The 25,697-nt window shown below is 39.1% G+C and overlaps 1 protein-coding gene across 5 annotated transcripts in view; it reads left to right on the top strand.

Annotated features, from left to right (window-relative positions):
• The window catches only part of Nfib (nuclear factor I B), a 216,241-nt gene that overhangs the window by 127,010 nt on the left and 63,534 nt on the right, over positions 1–25,697 (top strand). For all 5 annotated transcript variants that reach the window (XM_036179267.1, XM_036179266.1, XM_036179270.1 and 2 more), the window contains exon 4: positions 23,102–23,170. In XM_036179267.1, the coding sequence (XP_036035160.1) occupies positions 23,102–23,170 (69 nt within the window). The remainder of the gene's footprint in view (positions 1–23,101; positions 23,171–25,697) is intronic.

Here is a 25,697-nt window from a genome sequence, read left to right as displayed (position 1 = left end):
TGTCCTATGTCTCTCCAAAAAATGTCATCTGCCATTTCACTGGAACAGACCACACAGTGTAAAACGTTAGAATCTGAGCTCGTTCCCATTTTCAGTTGCTTCATATGCCTGGCTTATGAGATATTGCTGTACCTTAAAAATCCCCAGATCACAAAAATAGACTAATTTATTCCTAAAATTATTTTAGAGAGATGTAGTACTCTAAATCACAGGAAAAATACAAAGTCAAAATGAAAAAAATTTTTTAAACATATCCATGTTTTTCATAGGAAAATTATTTTTCTACACATGTATTAAGTTATTCTGTATAGACTATTCTGCTTAAAATTATATTGTTTGGCAAAATATTATATAATCTGAGATGAAAACACTAATCCAATGCATATTATATACTCCAAAGGTAAAAGTATTAATTCAGTACATATTCTGTACACCAATGATGAAAAGTACTAATTCAGGACAATTTTAAATTTATACTGAATTGATTTTTCTTGATAAATTTGCTAATGCTGCAATCTGAGAGCAGAGCATAAAATATTTAAATTAAAAAATAAGCTTTTAAAAGCCTGTACACATTTAAAAAAAAAAAAAAAGGAGGAACACACTTTGAGAAGTCTTAAAAGCCAGACTAAACAAAGGCTGTGCTGCTGTTCACTTCTGAAGGGCAACTTGATTGGAATTAACAGTGTAGCCACGTGTGAAGCACATTTCTGAGCAAGTACGGAGGCTCACCTGAATGCTGGAGCTAGGCAGAGCTGAGCAGGCGACCTATGTGTGCTCATGTAATGGCAGTAATGGCAGGATTGAATTTTTGGTATTTGTCAAGAAGGTTGGTTACATTTTTCTTCTGCTACCTATCGTGGAGTCTCTTAATTTTTTTTTTTTAAATAAAAAAGGCAGACAGAAACCAACTACACACCAGTTCCTCCAAGTTTCAAGTTTCTTTGGGGGAAATGTTTTTTGATAATTGCCAAAAATTAAGATGTTAGTTAATTAATCTAAGTTAAAATTGGAAGTTTCTTTGACCATTCGGGAATATCCACCACTTAACATGCTTTTTGTACATCATGATATGGAGCTTATTAAAGAATTTTTGTTTTATTTTGAGACAGCCTCTCCTTAGGTATTAAAACTTTTTGATAAAAGCAAAATATATCCTACAATATTTTGAAATAAACTAGGCATTTGGAAGATAATATTTCTCCATTTTAAATAGAAGAGACCTGTTCTTATCCTAGGACACTGTCTTCATCTGTCAGGTCTGGCCTTGGCTGACCTGATTCAGTGTCTCAGGTGCCACAATCCATTTATGGAAAATTCAGACTAGTGTCACAAGTGGGGAGACTGAGTTCCTGAAATCTTCATATAGCGACTCAGTGTCTCAGGAGGCATAGTCCATTTATGGAAAATTCAGACTAGCGTCACAAGTGGGGAGACTGAGCTCCTGAAATCTTCATATAGAGATTCAGTGTCTCAGGAGGCATAGTCCATTTATGGAAAATTCAGACTAGCATCCCAAGTGGGAGACTGAGCTCCTGCTGGCGTCCATGAGAAGCTCAGCTTCTGCAAAACACCTTTGCAATGCTGTACAGTTTCTACCAAAGGATGTGGAACTCATAGGGAGTGCCCTGTCTACTGCTGTGTATGCTCACCAACAGCTTGGGAAGAGGTGGCAAAAATGCCAGTTTTTAGAGGCATGGCAGCTCATGGAATCTGCTCCTGACCATTGACATGAAGGTGGTCTCCCACCCAGCACACCCATGTTATCTGTCCCCACACTACCCCCCCCCCACACACACACACTTGGCTGTCTGACACAGGCACTACTTCTTTACAGGTTCTGAACCTCTTTCTTTAATAATAGGCAGTATTTTTAGCTATTTAATTTTTTAAAAAGTGAACATGCAATTCATCCGGTTTCCTTATACCGTTTTCACACATCCTTATACTTTGTTCTTTCTCCCCTCCCCTTCTTCCCCCCCTCTTTGCTAACCCCAATGCCCTTAATACTGGACTCTGGACCTTGACAGATAAAATGGGTCTTTATTTTCAAATTCATGCTTTCATTTGGGATTAGTGTTTCATCGCAAGCAAACAAAAAACATATTTTTGGAGAAGCGACATTTAGTGTTTGTCATTTGTAAAGTTTTGAAATAATTTCTTGGTACTTGTAATTTATAAAATGTATTCAAATAGTCTTTATGGAAATTCCTTCACCTGCTTGTAACTTCAGGTTTTGTTCTGATTTTTTTTTTTTTTTTAAGTGACGAGTAGTTGCATGTTCTTTTCCCAGCTCAGGTGCTGTGTAATCACAAGGTGCCTGAACAGCATGGCCTGGTAGCTTTCATTGAAAGCACTTGACCATCTCCTTGTCTTAATGGTGTATCTTTCTCTTGCTTATGACCAAGTCTGAGGTTTCATATTTATCCTCACTTGTTTCTAGGAGTCCAAGTGTCTTCTCCTAACCATGTCAGCAGCTCTGTGAGCTAGAAGTGATAGGGGCTGAGGGACTTGGGCTCAGATCTGATTGTATTTCCAAACACCTCCACGACTTGAAGGAAATGCATCATTGGATTGTAGTCTTTTGGATTTAGCCTGGATTTGCTGTTATTTTGTATCTATATTCCTTGGGCTGATTTCCCAAACTGAATCCCCTACTTACTACTGGAATGGGAGGGTATCAAGAGAAAGCAGCAATCTGGAAGTTGAATTTGGCCTCTGCTCCAATTTAGAGTTTAGGAAGCCTGTAGTTTAGTGGGAAGCTCTCTTGGCTGGTCAAGCATTAAAGAAATGTTGAATCCCAGAGCCTGTCCCGTAAATTTTCTGACGGAAATTTTTGAAGTATTTAAAATTTCATTAGTCAGAATTTTCTTGTTTAGAATGAATGGGTTTACAGTTTAATTTCCTATTTTTTCAAGAGTATGTACTTTGGTGTGTGTGTTGACATTTGCATGTGGCTTGACATTATATGAACCTTGGAGCTGTATGTTGTTTGACCTTAAGTCAGTCACTTTGAGTTCCTTCTCTGTGGCAAGGACAGAAATGAGTAAATAGTTAAATTGCATGAAGAAACTCTGTCAAATACAGCAGTGTCTGTTTTCACTTAAGAAGTTGTTTCGGTCATACAAATTTCTAGTTGCTCATTCCCCAACATATTTGGTAGATCTCACAATGGAAGTCAACACAGGGGTGCCACAAACTAATAAAAATGAGTTTGCACTGAGAAGATGGCTCAGCATCTTAATGGTGCTTGGTACCTGCTGGCATCACTGGGGCCCATATTTGCCTAACCTTTCACTTTATGTTTTTAAATCTTAGGTTTGGGAGTATACATAACACTTTTTAATAGTTTTAAAATCATAAAGTATTTTTCTTTTCTATTTTCATGGACAGACAAATGTTTTTAGCTTCTCACAGTCAAAGAAAAAGGAAACTCCCTTTGATATTTAAAATCATAACCCATTCTTTAAAAGTTCATAATCATTCCTTTTTGTATCCTCATTTGGTTCTGTCAGTCAAGATTTCTTAATGGGAGAAGATATATTGTTTAGTAACACTAATGAATAGGCAACAAACTATAAACAAGCTTTCTGTTCACAAAAAAAAAAAGAGTAGGAATGTCCTGAAAAGAATGGTTAATAGTAGTTAAAACCTGACATGTAGGTAAAGCTTTTAAATAATTTAAGATTTAGATATGTGCTGGTCAAAAAAAACCAAAAATCAAAGGACTTTTTTTCTTAATAAATTAGCTTCAGAAACATTTTTCTTTTTCTTCTTACTCATTTGGAGACATGCTCAATGAAATCTCTAAGTGTTCAAAATTGGGACAGAATTGAGTCTAAAGGACGATTGGATAAGGGAAATGTTTCTTCTCAAATTATTCAGGAAAAACCAGAAGGGTGCCTAGCCCTCATCTACTAATTTTTACAGGCTGCATTCTGGGTACTTACATGTAACCTACTCATCAAAAGTTGGTCTGCAGAGCAACTGGCACCAAGCCAGGCCTGATTGCTTGAAATAGTTAATTTGCTAAAAGAAAGATGATTTAGGGGTATCCCACGAGTCCTGAGAGATTTAGGAGACCAAGGCTTTCTTCATCTCTCTGGATTGCCTACTTTATCAGGTACAAATAATATCAATTGACACTGGCTATCAAGTTCAGGAGTAAACATTACATTCTCGACAATGAGGTTCTGGATTTGACTGAGCTCAAAATGAGGAGTAGAAGCAGCCATTTCCCTGTGGGAGTTTGGGAATATCTATCATCCCACACTGAGTATCATTAACAAATTCAGGAATTTCTAAGCAGGCCATAAGTGAAATTTTCACCTAGTGGTTACTCATTGAGCATCTACTTTGTGCAGGACACTAGGCTAGTTGTTGCAGATTTTTGCAAAATATGAATTACACTTGATCTCCACTCTTTCCAAGTTTTGACTATGAGTACATACAATATTTTATATATGCTGGGAATTAAATTTTGCTTAGTGCTTCAACTGAAACGTTTCAGTTCAAAGTTGTGGAATATTGATTCTAACTTGTGGGTCATGTGAAGAGTGCGAGGAACATAAGGTATGGGATGATATTTTCCTCTGGAATCGAGCTCTGTCTTTCACAGTCATCATTAGGTCATCAGGAGACTGAGCGGGTCAGACAACTTCTCGGAAACTCAGCTCTCTCCACACCATTTGCAAGGAAGAGACAGAACACCTGGATAAATGTAGGTGTTCCATAAAAATGAGTTTAGTTTTTTAGGTTGTTTTTTTTTTTTTTATTATACTGTTTCTCCAGCTTGATTGGTCAGGAAACCTTCATATAGGCAGAACTATTTGATGTAGAACCAAATATATTTTTGTATTGTAATTTTTTGGACATAGAAAGCAAAGGAAAGATACAGGAAAAAAGAAGGGAAGTAGAGTAGAGAGTAGCCTAGGATAGGTTTTGTAATGGAGGCAAAAGGAGGTGATGTTTTCAGGTTCGTGGTGGAATAGAATTGGAGTTTTAGACAGTGAGTCTGTTGCGTGTCTCTTGGTGTTAAGACAGTACATCAACTTAGCTGGGCAGCTCTTAGCACTGCCATGAGAATAGGTGCAATCTCTCTTTGGGGACTGGGCAACTTTCCCCCGGCAATCCTTTATCTGTTGGACCTTCACATAGGCACTGTACAAATATGTTTTCTCAGTTGCCTCCCCATGGTGTTCCTACCTTTCTGAAGCCACCAATTTTTCCATCCCCATTAAAATTTATCTGTTTATATTCTTTCTAGCCCTTCTCATCTCTTTTTTTTTCCCCCTGTTGACTCTTACTAAAAACTTATATCTAGTCCTTCAGACAAGCTTTCCCCACCAAAGGCTCCTCTCTTTTTCCTGACTGTACTGAAAGGCTATCAACTCTGTAAGTGGGCTTCTGTTCTCACTGAGTGAGTCTCTTGTACTCATGACTTTATAGGAGCTAGGCCCAGGTAATTCCTTTCCATTCTGTTCCAGCTTACGTATACTTGGTTTTGTTTGCCTTGAGGCAGGTTCTAACTCCAGAGTCTAGATGGCTTTGACGTGGTTGTAGCTGTCTTCCTGTATCAGCCACTGAGTGCTGGGATGGAAGGTGTGGGCCACATGGTGGCCCGTATTCTGGAGTACTGTTGATCTGAGTGTACTCCGTTTAAAACCGTGCCCCTTCCTTTTGAAGAAGTCCAGGAATTGGTGTTTCCTTAAGTTCTTATAATGACTTCTTTTTCCCTTTGCCTTAGTCTTCTGGGTTTTCAGTACCTCCTATGAGTTTCTAGACTGCATTTACTTTTCGTTTGGCTGAAAGTATACCCTTGGAGCAGATTCCTCTACTATTGTCTTAGACCTTTGTTTCCAATGACATGTTGGACTTGCTTCCCCAGATGCCTCATGGGTAACTCAGATGGAACACTTTGTTTGCTTTCCTTTGTAAGTATCTTAGCACTATCAGACTCTCCCCAGTCACTCTTGGTTGGAGAAGCATGTGACTTTATTAGGGAACCCCTCTCACTTATATACTCTTCTTTGGGGTACATAGTTCTCAATTCTGTCACCCTGGTTTGAGCTCTGCCTTAGTTACTTTTCTACTACTGTGAAAAGCCACCACAACCAAGGCAGCTTATAAAAGAAAGCATTGAATTTGGTGCTCATGGTTCCAGAAGGTTAGAGTCCATGACTGTCATGGTAGGGTGCATGGTAGCAGGCAGTCAGGCTTGGTGGTGAGGCAGAGGCTGAGAGCTGACATCTGATCCCCAAGCATGAGGCACAGAGACAGGGGTGGCTCACCGGGAATGACATAGGCTTTTCAAACCTCAGAGCTCATCCCTATTGACACATCTTCTCCAACAAAGCCACACTCTCCATCTCCTGAACAGTTCTACCAGCTGCAGAGAAAGAATTCAAATATATGAGCCTATGGAGGCCATTCCCATTTAAACCATCACAATCTCTAAACACGATTTCTTCCTTGAAATTTTATAGAATCATTATAATTATCTCGTCTTTCCTGCGCTTCTTTTCTTGGACCCTCTGTGTGCAGGAATCTGCTTGAAGCATGAATGTGCTTCAAAAGCCCAGGATGACTGACTCCCTGCTTACGAACCCTAGTTCTACAATGTAGTTTTAGAATAGGGGTTCTCAACCTTCGGGGGCTACATATTGGATCTCCTGCATGTCAGATATTTACATTATGATTTATAACAGTAGCAAATTTACAATTGTGAAGTAGCAATGAAAATAATTTCATGGTTGGGGTCACCACAGCATAAGGAACTGTATTAAAGAGTCACAGGATTAGGAAGATTGAGAACCAGTCTTTTACATGCTGCTCAATACCCAGTCTCCTCCCTGCCCCCCCTTGCTTTCATCTGCATGCCCTCATCTGCTGAGCTCTGTCCAAGGCTCACTACAAATGGATGCTCATCCTAGCCCTCCAGACTCTTCCAAGCATCTTACCAGATATTCCCAGCAATTTTACTCTCCCAGCCTCTGCTTACACATGCTCCCTCTAATAGATAAGTTTCCATGATTTAGTACTACAATCCAGTTTATCTTGAATAAAATAGTTTTAGAAATATTTTTCAGAAAAGTTTAGTGGGTAAGTACTTATAGATTGCTGTCAAACTTCTTTACTTTTCTTATAAAACTAGTGTGAAAGCTGGAAAGGCTTGTATGAAGACCAAACTAGTTGTTGGCAAATTGTAGGTTTAATTTGAATTTCTTTTCATGCACTGAAACTTTATTCAGCAGTAAGTTTAATACAGGACCAGTTCTTTCCCCATTCTATACTGCCCACAACCTGGAGTCTGTACTGTGGGAGGTGGAGGTGGGCTGATGGAGGATGATAACGTGGAGCTTGGGCTAGTGAGAACCCAATTGGCATCAGATGAGCTTAGGGAGGGATGATGTAAGAGGGCCCAAGGAAGTGGGCTGGGTCACTTGGGAAGCAGGCTCCCCCATTTTATAACTGTACTTGCCCAGAAGCCCGTCTTTTCCTCACCCCCAAATTTTCTCAAGTGTTAATTCCTCACTGTACTGTTCAGGCTGAGACTTGTCCCTTGTTCCCGATAGAGCTCAAGTAAAGGAGAAAATATGGTCTTTGCACCATACGGTGAGAGAAAGGACAGGTTGGTTCAGGGGTTAGTCTTAGGTCTTCAAGTTGTTAGTTTGTTTGAATTTTAGCTGTTTTAAGGTTTTGTAGTGTCTGAAACTAAGCAGCCATGTAACATGATTCCAAATAAAAAAAGGACCATACTGATGTAGGCACTTAGCTTACACTATACCTAGTTCCAGAAAACTCCCCAGAAGGCTTGACAGAAATAGATTGTAGTGTGTTAAATTTTAAGAGATGTTGCTGTAACATATTTTTCTCTTATTGTTGCATGTGTTGGTTCTCCACAGACAGTTAAATTCCCACACAAAAGTCATAAGTACCCTGAGGTTAGGCTTTGCCTGGACCTACTCTTCTGGGTACTATTTTAGTGATTGTTCCTTCAGCCAAGTATTTTGTATTCCTCTCACAAATGACTGCCTGTGTCTAAAAATCTCTCAATGTAAGTGCCCCACCCCTGTGTATTTCCAAGCACTAATTTTTCAGTATGGAGCTACGGATTAATAATGCAAATCATTTTCCTCCTCACAGCTTGAATGTGAGGACAGTTCTGTAGTGCAGAGTAGGCTAGCTCTCTAGGCTGGGGAAGAGCACAGTGCGATATCACACACGTACCCCTTGCTAATCAAGCTTTACTTTCTTTTTACCTTATTCTTAAAAAGTACGTTTTAAGATACCAGGCAGGTCTACCAGAGTTGTTCTTTTTCTTTCTTTTTCCCGTGATACCAAATGAAATCATTTAAAAGAAGGACTTGTGTGTGGCAATTTGATTCTTGCCACCTTGCCAAAGAACCTTGAATAATTTAGCAGGTTTTGACTTTCAGAGTTGTTAAGAATTTGGGAGAGGGAGGTTTGACATAAGCGAATTTTCAGAGACTGCCTCCTTTTCCGTGTTTATTTAATAAAAGTAGAAGTAAAGCCAGAATCTCAAGTTCTTGTTGAAATTCTTTTTGATTATTGGCTCCACTAAAGGTATTCTCTCATACTCTCTCTGCTTTGACTGTATTATGTTGTCCCCCGCCCTCTGGGGGGGGGGCACATATCCATGTTCCCTGTAGTACTCAGGAGTGAGAAGACAGCAAACCTGTCTGACTTTTAGGCCTGACCTTTTGATTATTAATACAATCAAACGCAGGGCCGAGGAGATAGGTCATTGGGTTCAATGCCTACTGTGTAAGCATGAAGCCATGAGACCGGACTCCTAGTGCCTATGTGAAAACAGTGTGCTGGTGTACACAAGCTCCTGAAACCCTAGTCCTGGAGGAATGGAGACAGGTAGATCCCCAGACCTCCCTGGCCAGTGAGCCAAGGTCCATGAGAGACCTTGTCTCAAAATGTATGGTGTAGAGCAAAAGAGGCAGACACCATAGGCTAACCTTTGACCTCTGAACTCTATTCCTATGCTCATATGCATGAGCATACACTTGCATGAACATGGGCAGGCAGACTTACACACACACACACACACACACACACACACACACACATACACACAATGCATGTCTTAATGCCATGATATTTTGTAAATTGCTTCCACTGGTTATTTTGTAGATTGATTTTTAATGCAGTGGATTTTAGCTTTAAAATTTGGCATCTTGGACTGTTGTCATCTGAACTGAACTACTCTCTAGCCAGAGCAGTTTTTTTTTTTTCCTAAATAAATAATGGATCATTTCTGGTGAGATAAAATAAATAATTCTGCTGTTTTAGTCTCAGCAGGCCTGGGTGATAGCTAGAAGAACGCCCCCCCCCCTCCCCCCAGTACATTTCTATGGAGAGTGGAATTACCTATGAGTGTTTAAGACCAAGCATAGAGAGAGGAAGGCTGAGGAATGAATGAATGATTGAATGCAGAGACCCTAGACACTGGGGGCATTACTCTTAATTAAAAGAAAGAAGGCAAAGTCTTTTTCAAGAGAAGATAATTGGTGCTAAAATTATAATGTGTGTTTATTAACAACTGTTTTCACTTTAATTAGCTCATCTAAGTCATTATAATAACTTCCTGACCTCAATAGCTGAGAGTTTCGCCTTGGGTCGTAACCCTCTGATGTGTATGTTGCAGGCCCATATTCCCTCCATAATTTGTTAAATCCATTATTCCATTTCCTCCTTTTGCTGCCAAGGCCATACTCTAGGTTCACCCTAAATCCTTGGCCATGGTAAAAACAGCGCTTCAGGATTTCCAGGTACCTCATTCATGTTCTTGCACCATGGTTAGTATCTAGCATGCCTGAACCCCCTGACAACCTCCTTGATGGAATTTCTTCAGGATCTCTGCTGTTCAGTTTCACAAAAGGGTGCTTAGTGGTGCCTCTACTGACAAATCCATTCCTCTTAGTGAATTCCAAACACCTTATGATTATTATCACCTTCTTTCCTTTGCAAGCCTCTCTTTATTAAGGTATCTGAGCCTGGCCAGAGATAGTACTAGGCAGTGTTAAGTGGAGGCCCAGGCCACATACATGGAACAGCCTATGCCTGGAGTACATAATATGATCTCCATACTCAGTGCCTGGCCTCAGTCAGAAAATGCAGGTATTTCTGTGGAATATTTTCAATACCCCTTTGCCCAGTAAGTGAACTGCACCCCAGTCAGGACTGTGCAGGAGGGAGCTGATTGAGAAGTGTAGGACTAATAAAAATCACTGATTCAGAATCTAGACTCAGAGAGTCTTTGTCCCCAGTCAGATGAATTGTTGAGTATGGTACACTCTTTGGTGCTTTTGTTTACTAACCCATAGAGAACATACCATAATCTTGCCAGATTTTATATGATCACACAAGAAAGGTCATCCCAGTAAGATAACACTGGAGAAGGCACAAAACAAACAAGCAAAGGACATTCTGTAGTAGTTGGTGTCTTCTCCAACTCTCCAGATTCTACCGAGTGTTTCTCATTCTCTTGGGATGATTGTCATGGTTGCCAAATAGTACCCCATTATGAAAACCTAGCTACTTGTTGCACAAGATGAACTGTAACTGGAGGTACACATGGTTGTGAACCACTATGTGAGTGCTAGGAATTGAATCCAGGTCTTGTGGACCAGTGCTCATAATTGCTGAGCCATCTCTTCAGCATGTATGTTCATTTTCATATGGCTTCTTTAATTCAGAAGGGTCACCTTGGCATTTATTCATGTGGTAGCATATCTTCCTTTTCATGGTTGAGCAGTTTTTCGTTACATGTGCATATACTGTATAGCATGGGAATTCAAGGTTGATGTTAATCTGCTTTTCATATAGATGTCTAGTTGATTATGCACATTTCCTGCAAAGGCCTTTTGTTTTCTACTGAGTTGTCCAACCGCCCTTATCAACTATCAACAGTTATACAAGTGTGTGTTTGCTAGTGGGCCATTTCACGAACCTATATGTCTCTCTTTTGCCAATACCAAAGCATCTTTTTGACCATTTTTAACTTTAAGTTTTTATAATATTTTTGTAAGGTTATTTTTGAATCTTTTTATTTTCTTATAAACTTTAGGAGCAGTTTGTCAAACTATAAATAGTATATCTTAAAAACATTTTAAAAGTCAGATAGAGTTTTGAGTGACAGTGATAAAATTTAACGACAGATCCTTGCGGTATTCAGCAAAAAAGTTATCGTTAACTGTTGGATGGAAACCCCACATTTCAGGCTTAACCTCTGATTCTGTTTCTTGCAACTTCTTACTAAAACTTCCACACAGACTCATACGGTGTTGAGAGTGTTCCTAGCTATGTTGACACAGAGAGCAAATGATAGCTTCTTGCTTGGCTCACAGAGGTTTATCTCGTCATCACATAACAATGTGTGCAGGCTGCGTTCAAAAATCCCTGTTTTCTGGTTTATTTTGTCATCTCAGCAGAGAGATCACAGTGCTCGTTGTGTGAGACAGTGCAGACCCACGCCACTATCATCTCTGTCATCTGCCAGGGACAGAGGTTGTTCTGTATTGTTTAAAACAGTGTCATTCTCGACACCAGCGGGGCTAGGGAATGGAAGACACGAGAGACCTCCAGCTCTCTTGTCCCTGTCCCTGAGTGTGTCCTCCAAATGTCCCCACTCCAGTCTCACTAGTTTATCCCCCAAGACAGGGTCCTTCTGAAGCTTGGTCCTGTCTGCGCTTGTGGTCGTCCTCCATCCCAGAAGGTTCCTGTCTTCGGTCACCTGGTAGACTCTCACCTAGCTAGGTGGTAGGGAGAGAGCAGGATCCAGTTCCTTGGCCACTTGGATGAGCACTGTTACTAATTATTTCCCCACCTCTCTCAATTATTGTTACCAACTTGAGCTACTTTAACACGTTTTCTTATTTAATCTTCATCTTAAACCTTTGAGTTTTGTGCTTTGGGGCCGCTAAGAAATTTAAGCATTCAGAGTCGTCATCGTCATCAACAGCAATGTCATCAACAGCAAAGACAACAAGACCAAATGGGCAAAGCTGCTGTTTGGGCCGAGGGAGCGTCTGAAGTATGTAGCACAAAGCCTGAAGTATGTAGCACAAAGCCGGCTGTGTAAGGAACACTCAACAGCATCTTCATTGTTGTTATTGTTACTCTTTTATACAGCTGAGTGATCCTTGCAGCCACTGAGTGAGGAGACACAACTCCATATCTGATTCTGCCCATTCTACAGCCTTATGCTCAGCCCAGATTATAGACTTCACTTATGCAGGCAACAGGAAGCCACATACTTCACCAAGTCCAAACCCAAACTATGGATATGGTTAAATGAAAAGCAACCACACTAATAGGTCCTTGATGAAAAAAAGAAAAAAAAAAGGATATATGAGTATCATCTAGAAAAGTATGACTTTGAATATGAGGAACTAGGGGTTTATTCAGGAGGAAGGACTTGCATCGTAGATGAACCAAAAAAATACAGTTTGAATAAATATGGAACCATGTAACATGGAAAAAATAGTAAAAGGAATTGTTTTCATACTATAAAAAGAGAAGTAAGACCCCAGCCTGTAGAAATAGTCATCGACACAGAGAACAAACTCAAGTTATTTGCTCTTAAAATGCAGAGGGGGAAAAGTTTAAATAATTGATGATAGAAGATAAGAAAGCTCCATATGAATTTATGACACCTTTGTAGAAAAATCAGAGCATTTAGAAGCAAAATAGGATTGAAGATAAATGAAGAAAATTTGTATCAGCTAAAAATGATCTAAATATATGGATCAAAAAAGCTAACTATAACCAGTGTGCAGTCGTGGAAAGAGATCAGCAGCTAAATATATTCATTGAAAATATTTATATTTCAAAGCTGAAGCAGAAAAATCTTTTGATCATCATAGATGAATAAGAAGTTATCTGCATATTTCTGTTTTTCAACATGAAATGCTACAAGATAGGAGATATTTAAAATTATGAGAAGAAAACTTTTCCATTGAAGTTTTTCACTCAAAGGCAACAGATATGAATGAATTCTTCTTTACTTGTAGACTCAAAAATATTATCTCTTATTTTCTCTGTAATAATTTTTCCCTGGAAATCCATTCTAACTGACAATAACTCATTTTTTTTTTTAAGAGAGAGATTCAGGAAGCAGTAGAGACAACTCAAAAATTTTGAGTCCCTATATATTCAAGTATAAAGATTAGCCATGGGGTTGATTGCAAGTAGAGTTGTATTTGGTAATTTATAAACAATGTTATAAACATAAATGCCAATGTGAAGATTATTTCTGAATATAGTCATATTGTTGTTACATACATATTCCAACTTACATATTTAAAGTTATGGCAAAAATATATACAGAACGTAAAGTATGCCATCCTAATCATTTTCAAGTATATAACTGAGTAGTGATAAATGTTTTCGCATCATTGTGTAAGCATTCTTGAGAAGTTTGTCATTTTGCAAATCTAAACTGAACCCATTAAGCAGCTCCCCACTGGTCCCTCTCCAGCCCCGACAACTGCTCTGCTTTGCTTATTAGTCTAACCACTCTATATAACTCATATATGTGAAGTCATATAGTCTTTTTGCTGCTGGCCTATTTCCAGATTTCATTTTTAAGAACTAAACTTGCAGGAGCCTGGGGGAGGTTCAGAAACAAGGAACGGCAGACTTGCTGTCTCTCTTTAGAGTAATTTGCTGGTGGATTTTGCTAGTCTTTATTGTTAGCTTTGATCACTGTTTTTGCTTAGATTTGAGATTCAGTAAACCAGGTTTTTGCTGTGAAGTGAATTGTCTGTCCGCTCTTGATGTGGTCACGTGAGTGTTTATCCCTTATAGCAAGGATAAGTTTTCTGATAATGGACTGTACTCAGTCATGAGCCTTAATGGTAGTGCTGTACTTGTCCTTTGGCTACCACCCCTATGTCCAATGGACGATGCTTCACTTAGGGTTCATGGACTTGCACTTGTGTATGCTGGAGCTTTTTTTTACTGATTCTTTCTTGGGATTCATGAAAGGGGTGAAACATCTAAGAACTTAAGTCTGCTGGTCTCAGAAAACAATCAGGACATTTGTTGTCATTTCCTAAGGTTCCTGGGATAGTGTAAACAGCATCAAAACTCCATCCAGCTGTGCACCCATCTGGGCCTGTTGTTATTTAAGGTGGTTGTTCAGTCACCTATCTGTGTTGTTCTGGAGTGGCCATCTTCTGAAGTTCACTCGAGTCACCCACAGATTCTGATTCCCACGCCAGAGTGGAGCCTGCTGCCATCCTGCCGTTGTGTAGGATGGACCAGAGCTTTGCTTTCTGCTCTTCGGTTCATTGCTGACATAGTGGTTCCCAAATTGCCACACATTTGAATGTCTTGTGGGGAATGTAACACTCTCTCCTGTCCAGGTCTCACCCCAAAGGAATTAAGTCAGAATAATTGAGGTCGGGATCCAAACATTCATTGGTTTTAAGATTCCCAGGTGGTTACAGTGTTGAGCAAATTTTGGGAAACTCTGCACTAGGATAATTGGTCTATTTCAGGGTTTCCAGTTCTTTGCAATTTTGGTTACTTTTATTTTACCAAGTAATTGCTCATTTGAGTTTTCAAAGCTGTGGTCAGTTTTATGTGCGATCCTCTCCTACTTCTTTTACTGCATTTGATTTCTATGGTTATGTCTCCTTGCTGATCTGGTGGGTTTCTTGTTTTTTCTTAGCCAGGCCTGCAAAAAGGTTCTTTCCAAGGAATTCTTTATTTATTCATCATCTTAATATTTCCAGTTTCTCTTTAAAAATTTATCTTAAGTATATGAGGATTTTGCCTGCACGTGTGTCTGTATATTATGTGCATGCCTGGTGCTTAAGGAAGCCATTGGATTCCCTGGAACTGGAGTTACAGACAGTTAGTTATGAGGCACCATGTGGGCACTGGGAATAAAATTGGGTAGAGCATGCAAGTCCTCTTCACCACTGAGTCATCTTACCCCGTCTCTCTCTCTTTTCATATCTGCACATTTCAGCTTTTCTCTTTAATTTCATTAGTTTAAAATTATTGGCTCTTTATTCCTAGCAGTCTAACCATCAATACCATCGGCATATGAATGGTGGAGTAGCAATACTCGGATGCGTCTGAGCTCATAATGAATAGTGGCTCTGAGGCAAGAGTGGAATTGTCTTTATACTGTCTTTACACTGTCACAAGTTCAGTAAGATCATACAGAAATGCTATTTAATTCCATTACAGTTTTTTTTCCTTCCTTAGATTGATTTGCTATTTTTGTTTTGATGGTAAAAAAATTGTTTATGTTTTCTTTTTCTCTTTGTTGCTTCCTACATAGTTTGTAGTTTCTCTTTTGTCTTTCTCTCTAGTCCATTGTTTATTTTCTCAATTCCAAGGTATTTCAGAACATCTACCCATTTCTTTTTTTATTATCAATTTTATTTCTCAAAGATGAAACAATATGACCTAAAGAAGCCTCTGCTTTTAAGGATTTGCTAAAGTTACCTCTGTAGTTGAGGATGTGATCAACTTGTCTTAAAGCTCCATGGGTATAACAATACAGAACAATTTGCATACATTTGCATGATATAGTCTGATTAATAGAGATGCTAATTTCTGGTGGTTTCTTGATGCCTCTGGTTATCTTTTATCCAGTTTCCGTATTTTAATAGTTGCTTTATGTAACTTTTTGAGTAGTATATGTTCATTTGGAATTTGTGAATTATTTATACTTATTAGTATATTTTATGTTTTCTGCTTTGATTTATACTTATTACAAGTATTCACATCCAGTTTCTTTATTTTTAATACCTCAATCATATTCCTCTTTTGTTTTCTGTTCATTTTATAATTAAAATATTTATTGCTATTATTGTGTGTTCCGTAGTGGATCCATGGAGGTCAGAGGACAACTCTGGGGAGTTGGTCCTTTTCTTCCTTGTGGGTTCTGGGGATCAAGCTCAGGCTGTCAGACTTTGGCGGGAAGTGCTTTTGCACACTGAGCCATCTCATGGGTTTCCTCTGTGTTCAGAGAAAAGGCGTGTGGAGTATAGAGACCCTGCTTTCGCCGTTCACATAGTGACCAGAGCACTACTGCTGAACTGAGTCCTGGGGCTTTAGAGGGATCCATCTCTTTCACATCCATAGACAAGAGCAAAGATGCACCTACGGTGTTATACTATGCAAATCAAGTAGCATAGTAGTCACTACAAAATACCTGTTTCAAAAAAGTGAAGATTTTCTTGGGGTGAATATTACGTGGTATATTTAAGTTCTGACTCCCTAATTCAATCAATACTGGGGACTCAGAACTGATGTTAAAGAATAAACTTAATTCTAAATTAATATTAGCAGGATAGGGACATGGCTCAGTGGTACAATACTTTTGTAGAATGTATGCAACTCTGTGTTTGATTTTCTAGTACCACAAAAAAATTTAGTATCAGAATGTTAGGATATAAATCTTGACTACAGGCTGAGATTCCATTTAAATGCACTGAAGCATCTTTGTAATGATTTCTAGTTCCATTTAATAATCACTATTTCCAGCATTAGCCATGGGAAATTCAAATTAGTTCAGAAGATAAAGATAGAACTATATCATATATAATTCTGAATAGAAAAATCAACTCAGAAGTAGAAAGCAACTAAGTACTCATGAACCATACAGTGTTGTCTGAGAAACAGATACAGGCTAGATGATTTCATCAGTGAGTTTCCCCTAACCCTTGAAGCCATGCTTTTGTTTGTCTTCTGATCCATTTTGTGATGTGTTTCCATCACTCTGGTACGATAGTCTCACAGGAACGAAGTGGCTACAGTACTTTTCCAAGCATACACAGAAAACTCAGAGGGAACTGCTTTATCAGTCAATGGAAGAACTGTCACCCATGATGAACATGGATCATGATTCCTATACTGTAAAGCATCAGTGAATGGTTTAAGGGAGAAATGGCTGTCTTCTAATGATTTGGGAATAGCCAAAGGCCATTATAATCAGAGAAAAATTTAAAGTGGGGAAAATAAATATTAGTGAGTATTTTTTTCAAATGAGGAAAATATTCATAAACTGTCTTAAAACGTGACAGCCTAGAAGTAATGCTCAGTATTAAAATTTCAGCTAGCATATCACTCTTTTACATACTTTTAGTGTTTGTTTTTTGCCAGCATTATGTTCCTTTTTTCCAAAAACTCTATCTTTGAAAGTTCTTGATAAAGAGATAATAATCTGTATCTGGAAAAAATATCCAATTTTATTTTAATGAAGTAAATGAAAACTATAGTATTCCTGCTGTGATGCCTTGCCCAGAGAAACTTGCCACGGTTAAAGACAAGCCATTTCTAGTGTGCCTCACACACTGATGAGGGGCAAGCTTGCAGCTCACCCTTGGGAATCTAACTGGGCAGAAACCTTCATAGAAAAGCAGCTGGACAGTTTTGCCCAAGAGCTTTGGGAGAGAGCATGTTCTTTGACCTAGTAATCCTACTTCTGAGAACTCCAGCCGAAGGAAATCATAAGAATTGCTGACAAAGATTTGTGTATGAAGATCTTAATGGTGGTGCTGATTATAGTATTTGTTTAAAATAGGAAATAACCTAAAATGCCAAGCAGTCAGAGAATGGTCAAATAAATGGTCATATCAAGTATGCAGTGTACTCATAGAAAACAGGCCTTTGAGACACGGAAAGACAGGAGATCAAAAGGAAAATATCAGCACATGGATTTGTTTAAATAAAATTTGTTTTAATTTTATAAAACTGCATAATTATATGTATTAGACATGCAGGAAAAAGTTTTAAGACCCGGAAGGAAATACTAAAAATATATAGGAAATATATCCAGCACTGTCAGTGTGGAAATACTGGGCTTTTCCTAACAGTACTTGGTCACTGAAACCTTGCTACCAGGGACTTAAATTTCATATATTGAAAGACAAACTATTGTAGATGTTAGAATCTCTTCATGGGTATAGATTGAGACTTAGCCTCTATTCCATTTTTCTGGCTTCAGTCGTGGATCTGATCAGCTGTGGGAGGCTGAAGTGGAACTGTACCTGACACCCTGCTAGAAAAGTAGCAAGGGCTTAGTTGTGGTCTGTGATGTCGTGAGACTGGCTAAGAGCAAGAGTGGGATAATTTCCCCATATACCCTAGGCAACCATAAATGGAGAGTTAAGTCACCTCATTCTGCCGACAGAAGCAAACTATTGGAATCAAAAGCTAGATGGTACCTGGAAGGTGTCTTATGCTGTCATCCCTTCTGTGAACGAACCATGCAGTAAAAGTAACAGGGGAAGAAACACAGAAGAAAGTGGGAACTGAGAGGCTCCAGAGGGAAAGTTTGTGCCTTTTGGTTTGTTTTTATTTTTCAACCCAAAGTGAGAATTCTCACGTCCAGTGGCGCGCCTAGACCCAACAGGAAGCTTCCTACCTCTGGAGGGAGAAGATCCCTCATCCCTAAAATGGTGACAGTCCTGAGTCATGGCTCTTGTCACATTGTGGTTTTGAAGTCTTTTTAGCATAGTCGCTGGGCATCTGCTAGTTCACATTAACACTGCAGTCTCATATTGCTTTTTAGGATGTTTCTCATTGGATGGCAGATCTGTTTGTTTATGAGGCCAAGAAGCAGCTCCTGGAATGATTCCGAATAAGTCTAATCTACCATCTACATTAACAGTCCTTCACATATTTGAAGACAGCTCTCATGAATTTAATAACTGCTTTCCCTGTGGCTTTTTTTAAATTTCAATAATAGAACACAGTAGACCATAAAAATGAGTGTTATCATTCTTCCCTTGGATTTTTCTATGTAAATGTTGCTTAACATTTAAATGGTGCTGATTATAATTTGAGATATTAACAGATATGCCATTGTGTCCCTTCTGTTATTGTTTATAAAGGAGGTTAAACACTATATTAACTTCTGAGTAGTGATTTACTGTTGTTTTGTTAGAGAAAAATAAAAAAAGAAGTAAAATAATATAATTTGATATTGCCTTTGAGACTTTTCTGTTTGTGAAGCTCTTTATTTCCCACTCAATTTTTTTCTTCTTAAAGAGCATAGATGTATGTAAATACAGCAATGCCCAAATTCGGAGTTCTTCTTTTCTCCTGGCTTACGCTGTTGTGTACTACTGCGCTATAACCATTAAGCAGCTGCTCTGCCTCAAAGACGGGCACATTTCCTTTGAACATGAAGTGAGTTTACTCTGAATCTCTCCAAATTACTCGAAGATATCTGGCCTTTGCGTTAGCTGTTGAGATTTACAATGGACCATGTAACATGTGAAACTGTGCTTCTCTTAGTCTACATAGCCTGGAGGCTACAATGAAGTTTATGGCCTCAGCAGTACCATGGTGTTTTGCTGAATCTCTGCCTCTATTATTGCAGGGTTCTGGACCCACTGTGAGAAAGATCCTTCCCAATTATTTGCCCAATTATTTGTCTTTTGTCTCCTGGAGCAAGCACTATGAGTTGTTCGAGAGCTGTCATTTACTCTTTTATCTGCCTGTATTAGGTGACGCTTGTCTATTGCAAAGGTTGTGCTGTGTGCAAAAACACAGGAAGTAGAACGTGCCACTGCAAAACCCAGCTACCCATCACCTGCTTCCCACCCACCACCAACCTTTTGGCTTATTGTCAGTAGGCGTTAGTTATTACTGCTCTTTGGCAATGTTTCATTCACTGGGATCTCTCTGTGAGCTGCCCAGGAGCAGAGCCCAGTGGGTCCTGTGGGGTAACATTTTATCAACTGGGTTCTGATATGTTTTCCATTATTTTTCATAGTTTTGGTAAAAACAAATCTTTCATTTTTCCTTATAGATGTCAATTTCTTATCCCTGTGGAATCATCACATTTTGTGTTTGACTGCCTATCTTCCTGCATAAACTTAGGTTTAAGGTGGTTTATTCCTCCCTTGTGATTAGGCTCAGCGTGTCGCCACACCACCTTTTTTGTTTGTTTGTTTGTTTGTTTGTTTGTTTGTTTTATGTTTTTTTGAGACAAGGTTTCTCTGTGTAGCTTTGCGCCTTTCTTGGAACTCACTCTGTATGTAGCCCAGGCTGGCCTCGAACTGACAGAGATCCACCTGCCTCTGCCTGCTGGGATTAAAAGGTGTGCACCACTACCTCCTGGCTACACCACCTATCTTAATCCATGTGACTTAGAAACATATGGAACCTTAATTACTCATGGTTATGATGAAATCAACTTAAGATGATGACTATATTTTGAGATATTGTATATTACATGTGATATAATTCATGTAAATATACTGTAAAACATTTATTCTTTTACTCATTCATCAATTTTATATTATATGTGTGTATGTACACACCCATATACCTATCAAGGCTAGAGGATGGCTTGGGAGAGTTAGTGTGGGTCCTGGGAACGCGACTCAAGTTGTCAGGCGTGGCAACAAGTGACTTTACGTCCTGTCCACCTAAGTGGCCCTCTTTCATAAATTTATTTTGCAAGCATTTTTATGACTCTGTTGAATTCTTTGGTTAGTAATTTGTACTACATGCCTTTATATGTTAAAATACAACAAAACCAGGACTATAATCTGATCCTAACTGTTGCTTTTCCTATTGTACCCAGAGTCTAAACTTTTGACGTTGTAATGTGTCGTCTGCAAATGTATCAGGCCACATTCATAGCTGCTTGGGGACCCAAGTGCTGCAGAATAGACATGCCTGTAGCAAATAAGTTCAAGGGAGTGACGGGCCAGCGCAGGTGCCCTTCCATTTTATGCCAGCTATAGCCATCTGGCTATAAGATTACTAAGCTGTTAATTTATGACCTTGGCTTTAAAAGATGAATTTTAAAATACTGTACTGTGTTCATTTAGTAGTTGCTCTCTCTCTCTAGGCAATGAGTCAGTGGCTGAGGGAGATACAGCAAAAAGCAAAACCTAGTCACTCCCCTAAATAAAGGAACTGATAATCCCACAAAGACTTTAATACTTGAAAATAAATATCTTGGAAAATCTGAATGTGTAAAGTGTAAAATTAGGACTAAGTAGGTGTGATGTGAGCACAAAGGATAGGGGTTATGTTTGGCCAGAGAGTCAGAGGAAACCAAGGGTGGGGTGTGTGGGGGGGGGACAGTTTATCAGAATTCGTCATCATTCAGCAGGACATTGAAAGTTGAAGGCAGCACGTGCAGAGAGGGGGTCTTCCAGCCAGGAGCTGCAGAATAAAACAGTGTATAGGCTCCAGAGATGCTGAATAACTGATGAGTTTCTGCTTGATATATTCAATATGTTTACTGTCTATAAAATAAAGTTTAATAAGCTAGTCTTTAAAACCAACAAAACAGCAAAACCTACAGAGGCCTTGAACATTTAAACATCTTTGTTCCCATCTAGGCAAATGGAATCACTTGTCCCTTTTTGCCTTTATGACTTTTAACGCCGTGCAGAGTACTAGTTGCACAGACATTTCTCAGTAATCTCTGCAAGGGAGGGATGCAGCCTAGTGAAGAACTCATTACTCAAGCCGTTTCCTAAGATAGCATCAGCGAGGGACGTTTTGTCATTCTCAGAGAAATACACATATTTGTTTCCAGGGTAGTGACTACATTTGAGACTTAGGCTTTATCATGAAATAAGACATTGTACTTCCTTTCTGCTCATTCTAAAGGGTGAACAGGTTGTGTGTGTAGCCACGCTCCCACATGTGTGGCTCCTTATACCACCTGTACTTATGCAGCAATTATGTTTTAGGCACACTGGGTTGCTGAATTTTCTAAGTAACATTTTACAACTTATATGATTCAAGGCTCTTTGTGCACAGTTCAGTGTTCGGGTTTTGGCTCTGCTGGATGTTAATGTGGTGCTCACATCTAACTAGTGTTTACCGTTGTTTTGGGTCAGGGTCTCACTTTGTCGAAACTCAGAGAATCTGCTTCTGCCTCCTGTGTGCTTGGATTACTGGTTTTCCCAGCCCTGACTGCTTCTACCCTGAGTTTAATGTTTTTACCTTACCTTGTAACGATAATAACTCTATGAGGTAGCTGAATTTTCTACCTCTCATTTATAGACACGGGGCCCGAAACAAAATAGGGTACATTCACATAACCAACATCCCATAACCACAAACTGACAAGGATTGGCCTCCCAGATCTTTGACTTGATGGTTCTATTTGGCTCACCACCCATGTGTCATCTCTCTGTACTGAATCTGATCCTTGGTCAGCTATGAAGTTGCGTGAAATCCAGTCTAGTCACAGGTCTGAGGCTCTGGGGCATTTGCTCTAGAAGTATTTCATTTGTGACCATTTCAGATTTTTATTTCCATCATTACACTCTTGATAGAAATAAGAATTTTAAAACTTCTGGACACTGCAAGATGAGCTACCAAGCAGGTTAGGGTTTCCTCAAGGTCCAGAACACTGTGGACCCTGTGCCTGTGCTTGGACCCTGAAGGCCTGGATTCACTGTCATTTGCTGAGTAGACATCTAGTTCTTAAAAAATAAAATAAAATAAAAAAAAAGAAAAAGAGGTGGGAAGGGAGATCCAGTAGTAGGAAAATAATAAAAACGGATAAAGAACACTGAAAGTTTACAGGTTGAGGTTGGTGTACAGAGGGAGTCATGTGACCTGGGAACAAGGCTGGCAATTCTGGTGGGGACAGCTCAGTTTTCTTTGATCAGGGAAGGATTTGTGAAAGAATGGTGGTTTTGAGAGATCTTTGAAGCATTTCCAACAAGGTGCTAATTGTGGTTGTGGTTTTCCTTTTTCTTTCTGTCCCTACCCCCACCTCTTGTTTGGATGGTCGACTGTGGCCTTCCTGGGGTTACAGAATGAGATGCATTCAGAGTGGGTCCCAAACTCCCCTCCCGACATAACAGCCACGGCAAATATGATCCTGCCAACTACAGATTCAGAAAGTTAATGGGAGATTCCATGGGATATTTATGTCATTTCTACTTCTGGCCTTTGAAAAACAGATTTGGTTTTATGCAGGGTCTGCTCATACTTGTCTTTAGAATAAGCATCCTTGGCTTTTGTTTGAGTCTGAAAATGAACACATTCTAGAACTTAACTGACACTTTTACTCCCTGCTTATGCTGACATTTTTCCCTTTGATGTTTGTTTTCAGGATACCTTGAGGACAGCTTTGTAAAGTCCGGAGTCTTCAATGTATCAGAGCTTGTGAGGGTATCCAGAAGTAAGTAAATGGTTTTCTTACTACACAAGTACACAGGATGATTAAAACCTTGTACATTTTGAATCTTAAATACAATGTGAAAAGGGTCTACATAGAAGTCTTTGAATTTAAAATCCAAGATTTAAAATACTCTTAATTTTTCTAAGGAAACAATTGAATATATTATTTAATTTTGTAAAATATTTTCATTCAACTTGTCAAAGCTTTCTGTTGTATAACACTCATGTTTAGGCTGTTCTTATTGGTCATCATACTGGTATTCCTTCAGTTCAGTTCTCTCTGTGACCATAGATGGGCATTTATATCAAAGGAAGTGTGATTAATTAAATGTACTCTGTGTTGTTATGATAACCCACATAAGTTTCCTGTAGATAAGTGCTTTCTCAGTTGTAACGTGTTGGTGGGGGGTTAGAGATATACAGGATATACACTCTCATATGCAATGTGGAAGTGATGCAGAAATTAACTTTGCAGATTGTACATGGATATAGATAGAAAGCATTGTGATCCCAAACAATGTACAATTGTCTACCCTGACCACCTCACCTGAGGTGCCATTCTTGGCCGGCTGGATTGGGCTTTTCCAGGGTAAACTCACCTAGCTGGCCACTTAGGCCAAGGGGAAGCCCCATTGATTAACCAGCTCTTGTTTTGTTGCTAGTGTGAGCAAATGCATCCAAGGTGCCAGTCTTAATGCACTGATGATGTGAAAGGAAAGGGCTGCTTTCTCCCTGACCCCGTCTCTGATTTAGATGGTTCGCGTCACTTTGGGGGCTGTGTTATTCCTTCATGTTCTGATATGGAGGTGTTACAGTCTAGAACTGATGTCACGTAGATGATCAGGTGGCACCCCAGTCCCTGTTAGGTTTATCTCCAGTCCTCATGTACACACATCTGTAATCTCAGCTCCCCAGGGTCAGAGGCAGGAGGACTACAATAAGTTTGAGGCCATCTGGGCTACATAGTTAATTCCAGGCCAGCCAGGGGGCCACAGCAAGACCTTGACTCAAAACAAACAAAACTCAAACAAACAACAACAAAAAGTGCTTCTTCATTTGTGTCAACTCTAGAGTTTATGAATGAGGGCCATAGCCAACTGTAAAGAACACAGGTAGTGAGCTAACAGGATAAGACTAACCAAATAACTGTGGAGTCTTATTCAGGAACTGTCTCTAAGCTCCCAGGTGACTGTCTTAACCATAGTTTCCCAAATAACTCAGATTTCTGAACTTTCCAGGACAAAAACAAAACAAAACAAAACAAAGCAAAAAGAAAGAAAGAAAGAAAAAAAGCAAAAAACAAACAACAAAAATCCTGCTTATCAGAGAATGACACAGGAACACTCAAGACTTTATGTACCTTGTCTCTTCCTCTAGAATTCAGAGTAGATAAAGGTGTCATGGGTTCATCTACTTGGGAGCAGTATCAGGAATGGCAGTTAATACGTATATCCCAGCAGCTCTCATGTATGTATGTACTTTGCGTGAGGCTCCTGATAGTCTAGCCTATCATCTAAGGCCATGTGTGATTTTCCAGATCTCCCACCCCTCCAAAGAAGAGGGTATTTGAAGTTGTTCCTTAGTAGAGAGGCTGAACTGTGAAGCTACAGGGCATAGGAAACTATTTTTTTCCACATGGACCATTTTGAAAGCTCCATAATGGATTTTGTACCTTCTTATGAGAAGGCCAGTGGAACTATCCTTCAGAAATGATTCACATGGTACCCCATAATGATAACACTGCATCCACCAGAAATGATTCACATGGTACAATGGGTAGATCATTGAATCTACTCTAAAAAGAGAAAGAGAAAAATGACAAAAGGTAGATTATTGAATCTATTATGATAAGAAAAGAGAGAATATAGATATGATAATATAAAAAGGGAGATTATAGAATCTACTTTAAAAAGGAACTAGCAAGGTGAGATAGCTTTGGCTTATTCTGTGTCTCTGATCTTCTAGCATTCACCCCAATAACTGGCCTCAGATTTGTTCTTATTAACAAATACTGTTAAGATTCATGTTACATGGTACCCCATAATGATAACACTGCATCCATCAGAAATGATTCACATGGTACCACATTGTAGATAACACTGCATCCACCAGAAATGATTCACATGTTACCCCATAATGATAACACTGCATCCACCAGAAATGATTCATATGGTACCCCATAATGATAACACTGCATCCATCAGAAATGATTCACATGGTACCACATTGTAGATAACACTACATCCATCAGAAATGATTCACATGGTACCACATTGTAGATAACACTACATCCATCAGGAATGATTCACATGGTACCACATTGTAGATAACACTGCATCCATCAGAAATGATTTACATGGTACCCCATAATGATAACACTATGCCAAGTACTGTCAAATGAGAGCCACTTTGGAACCTTCAAGAGCCTTGAAAAATTGAAATTTCAGACATAAAATGTAAATTAAAAGTATCTTCTCATAACATTTCAGAAACAAGGTAAATTTTAACATATTTATTCATTTGTTCTT

The sequence above is a fragment of the Onychomys torridus genome, chromosome 2, assembly GCF_903995425.1.
Source record: "Onychomys torridus chromosome 2, mOncTor1.1, whole genome shotgun sequence".
In the NCBI taxonomy this organism is placed as follows: Eukaryota; Metazoa; Chordata; class Mammalia; order Rodentia; family Cricetidae; genus Onychomys; species Onychomys torridus.
This window is presented reverse-complemented; position numbering and strand designations above follow the sequence as displayed.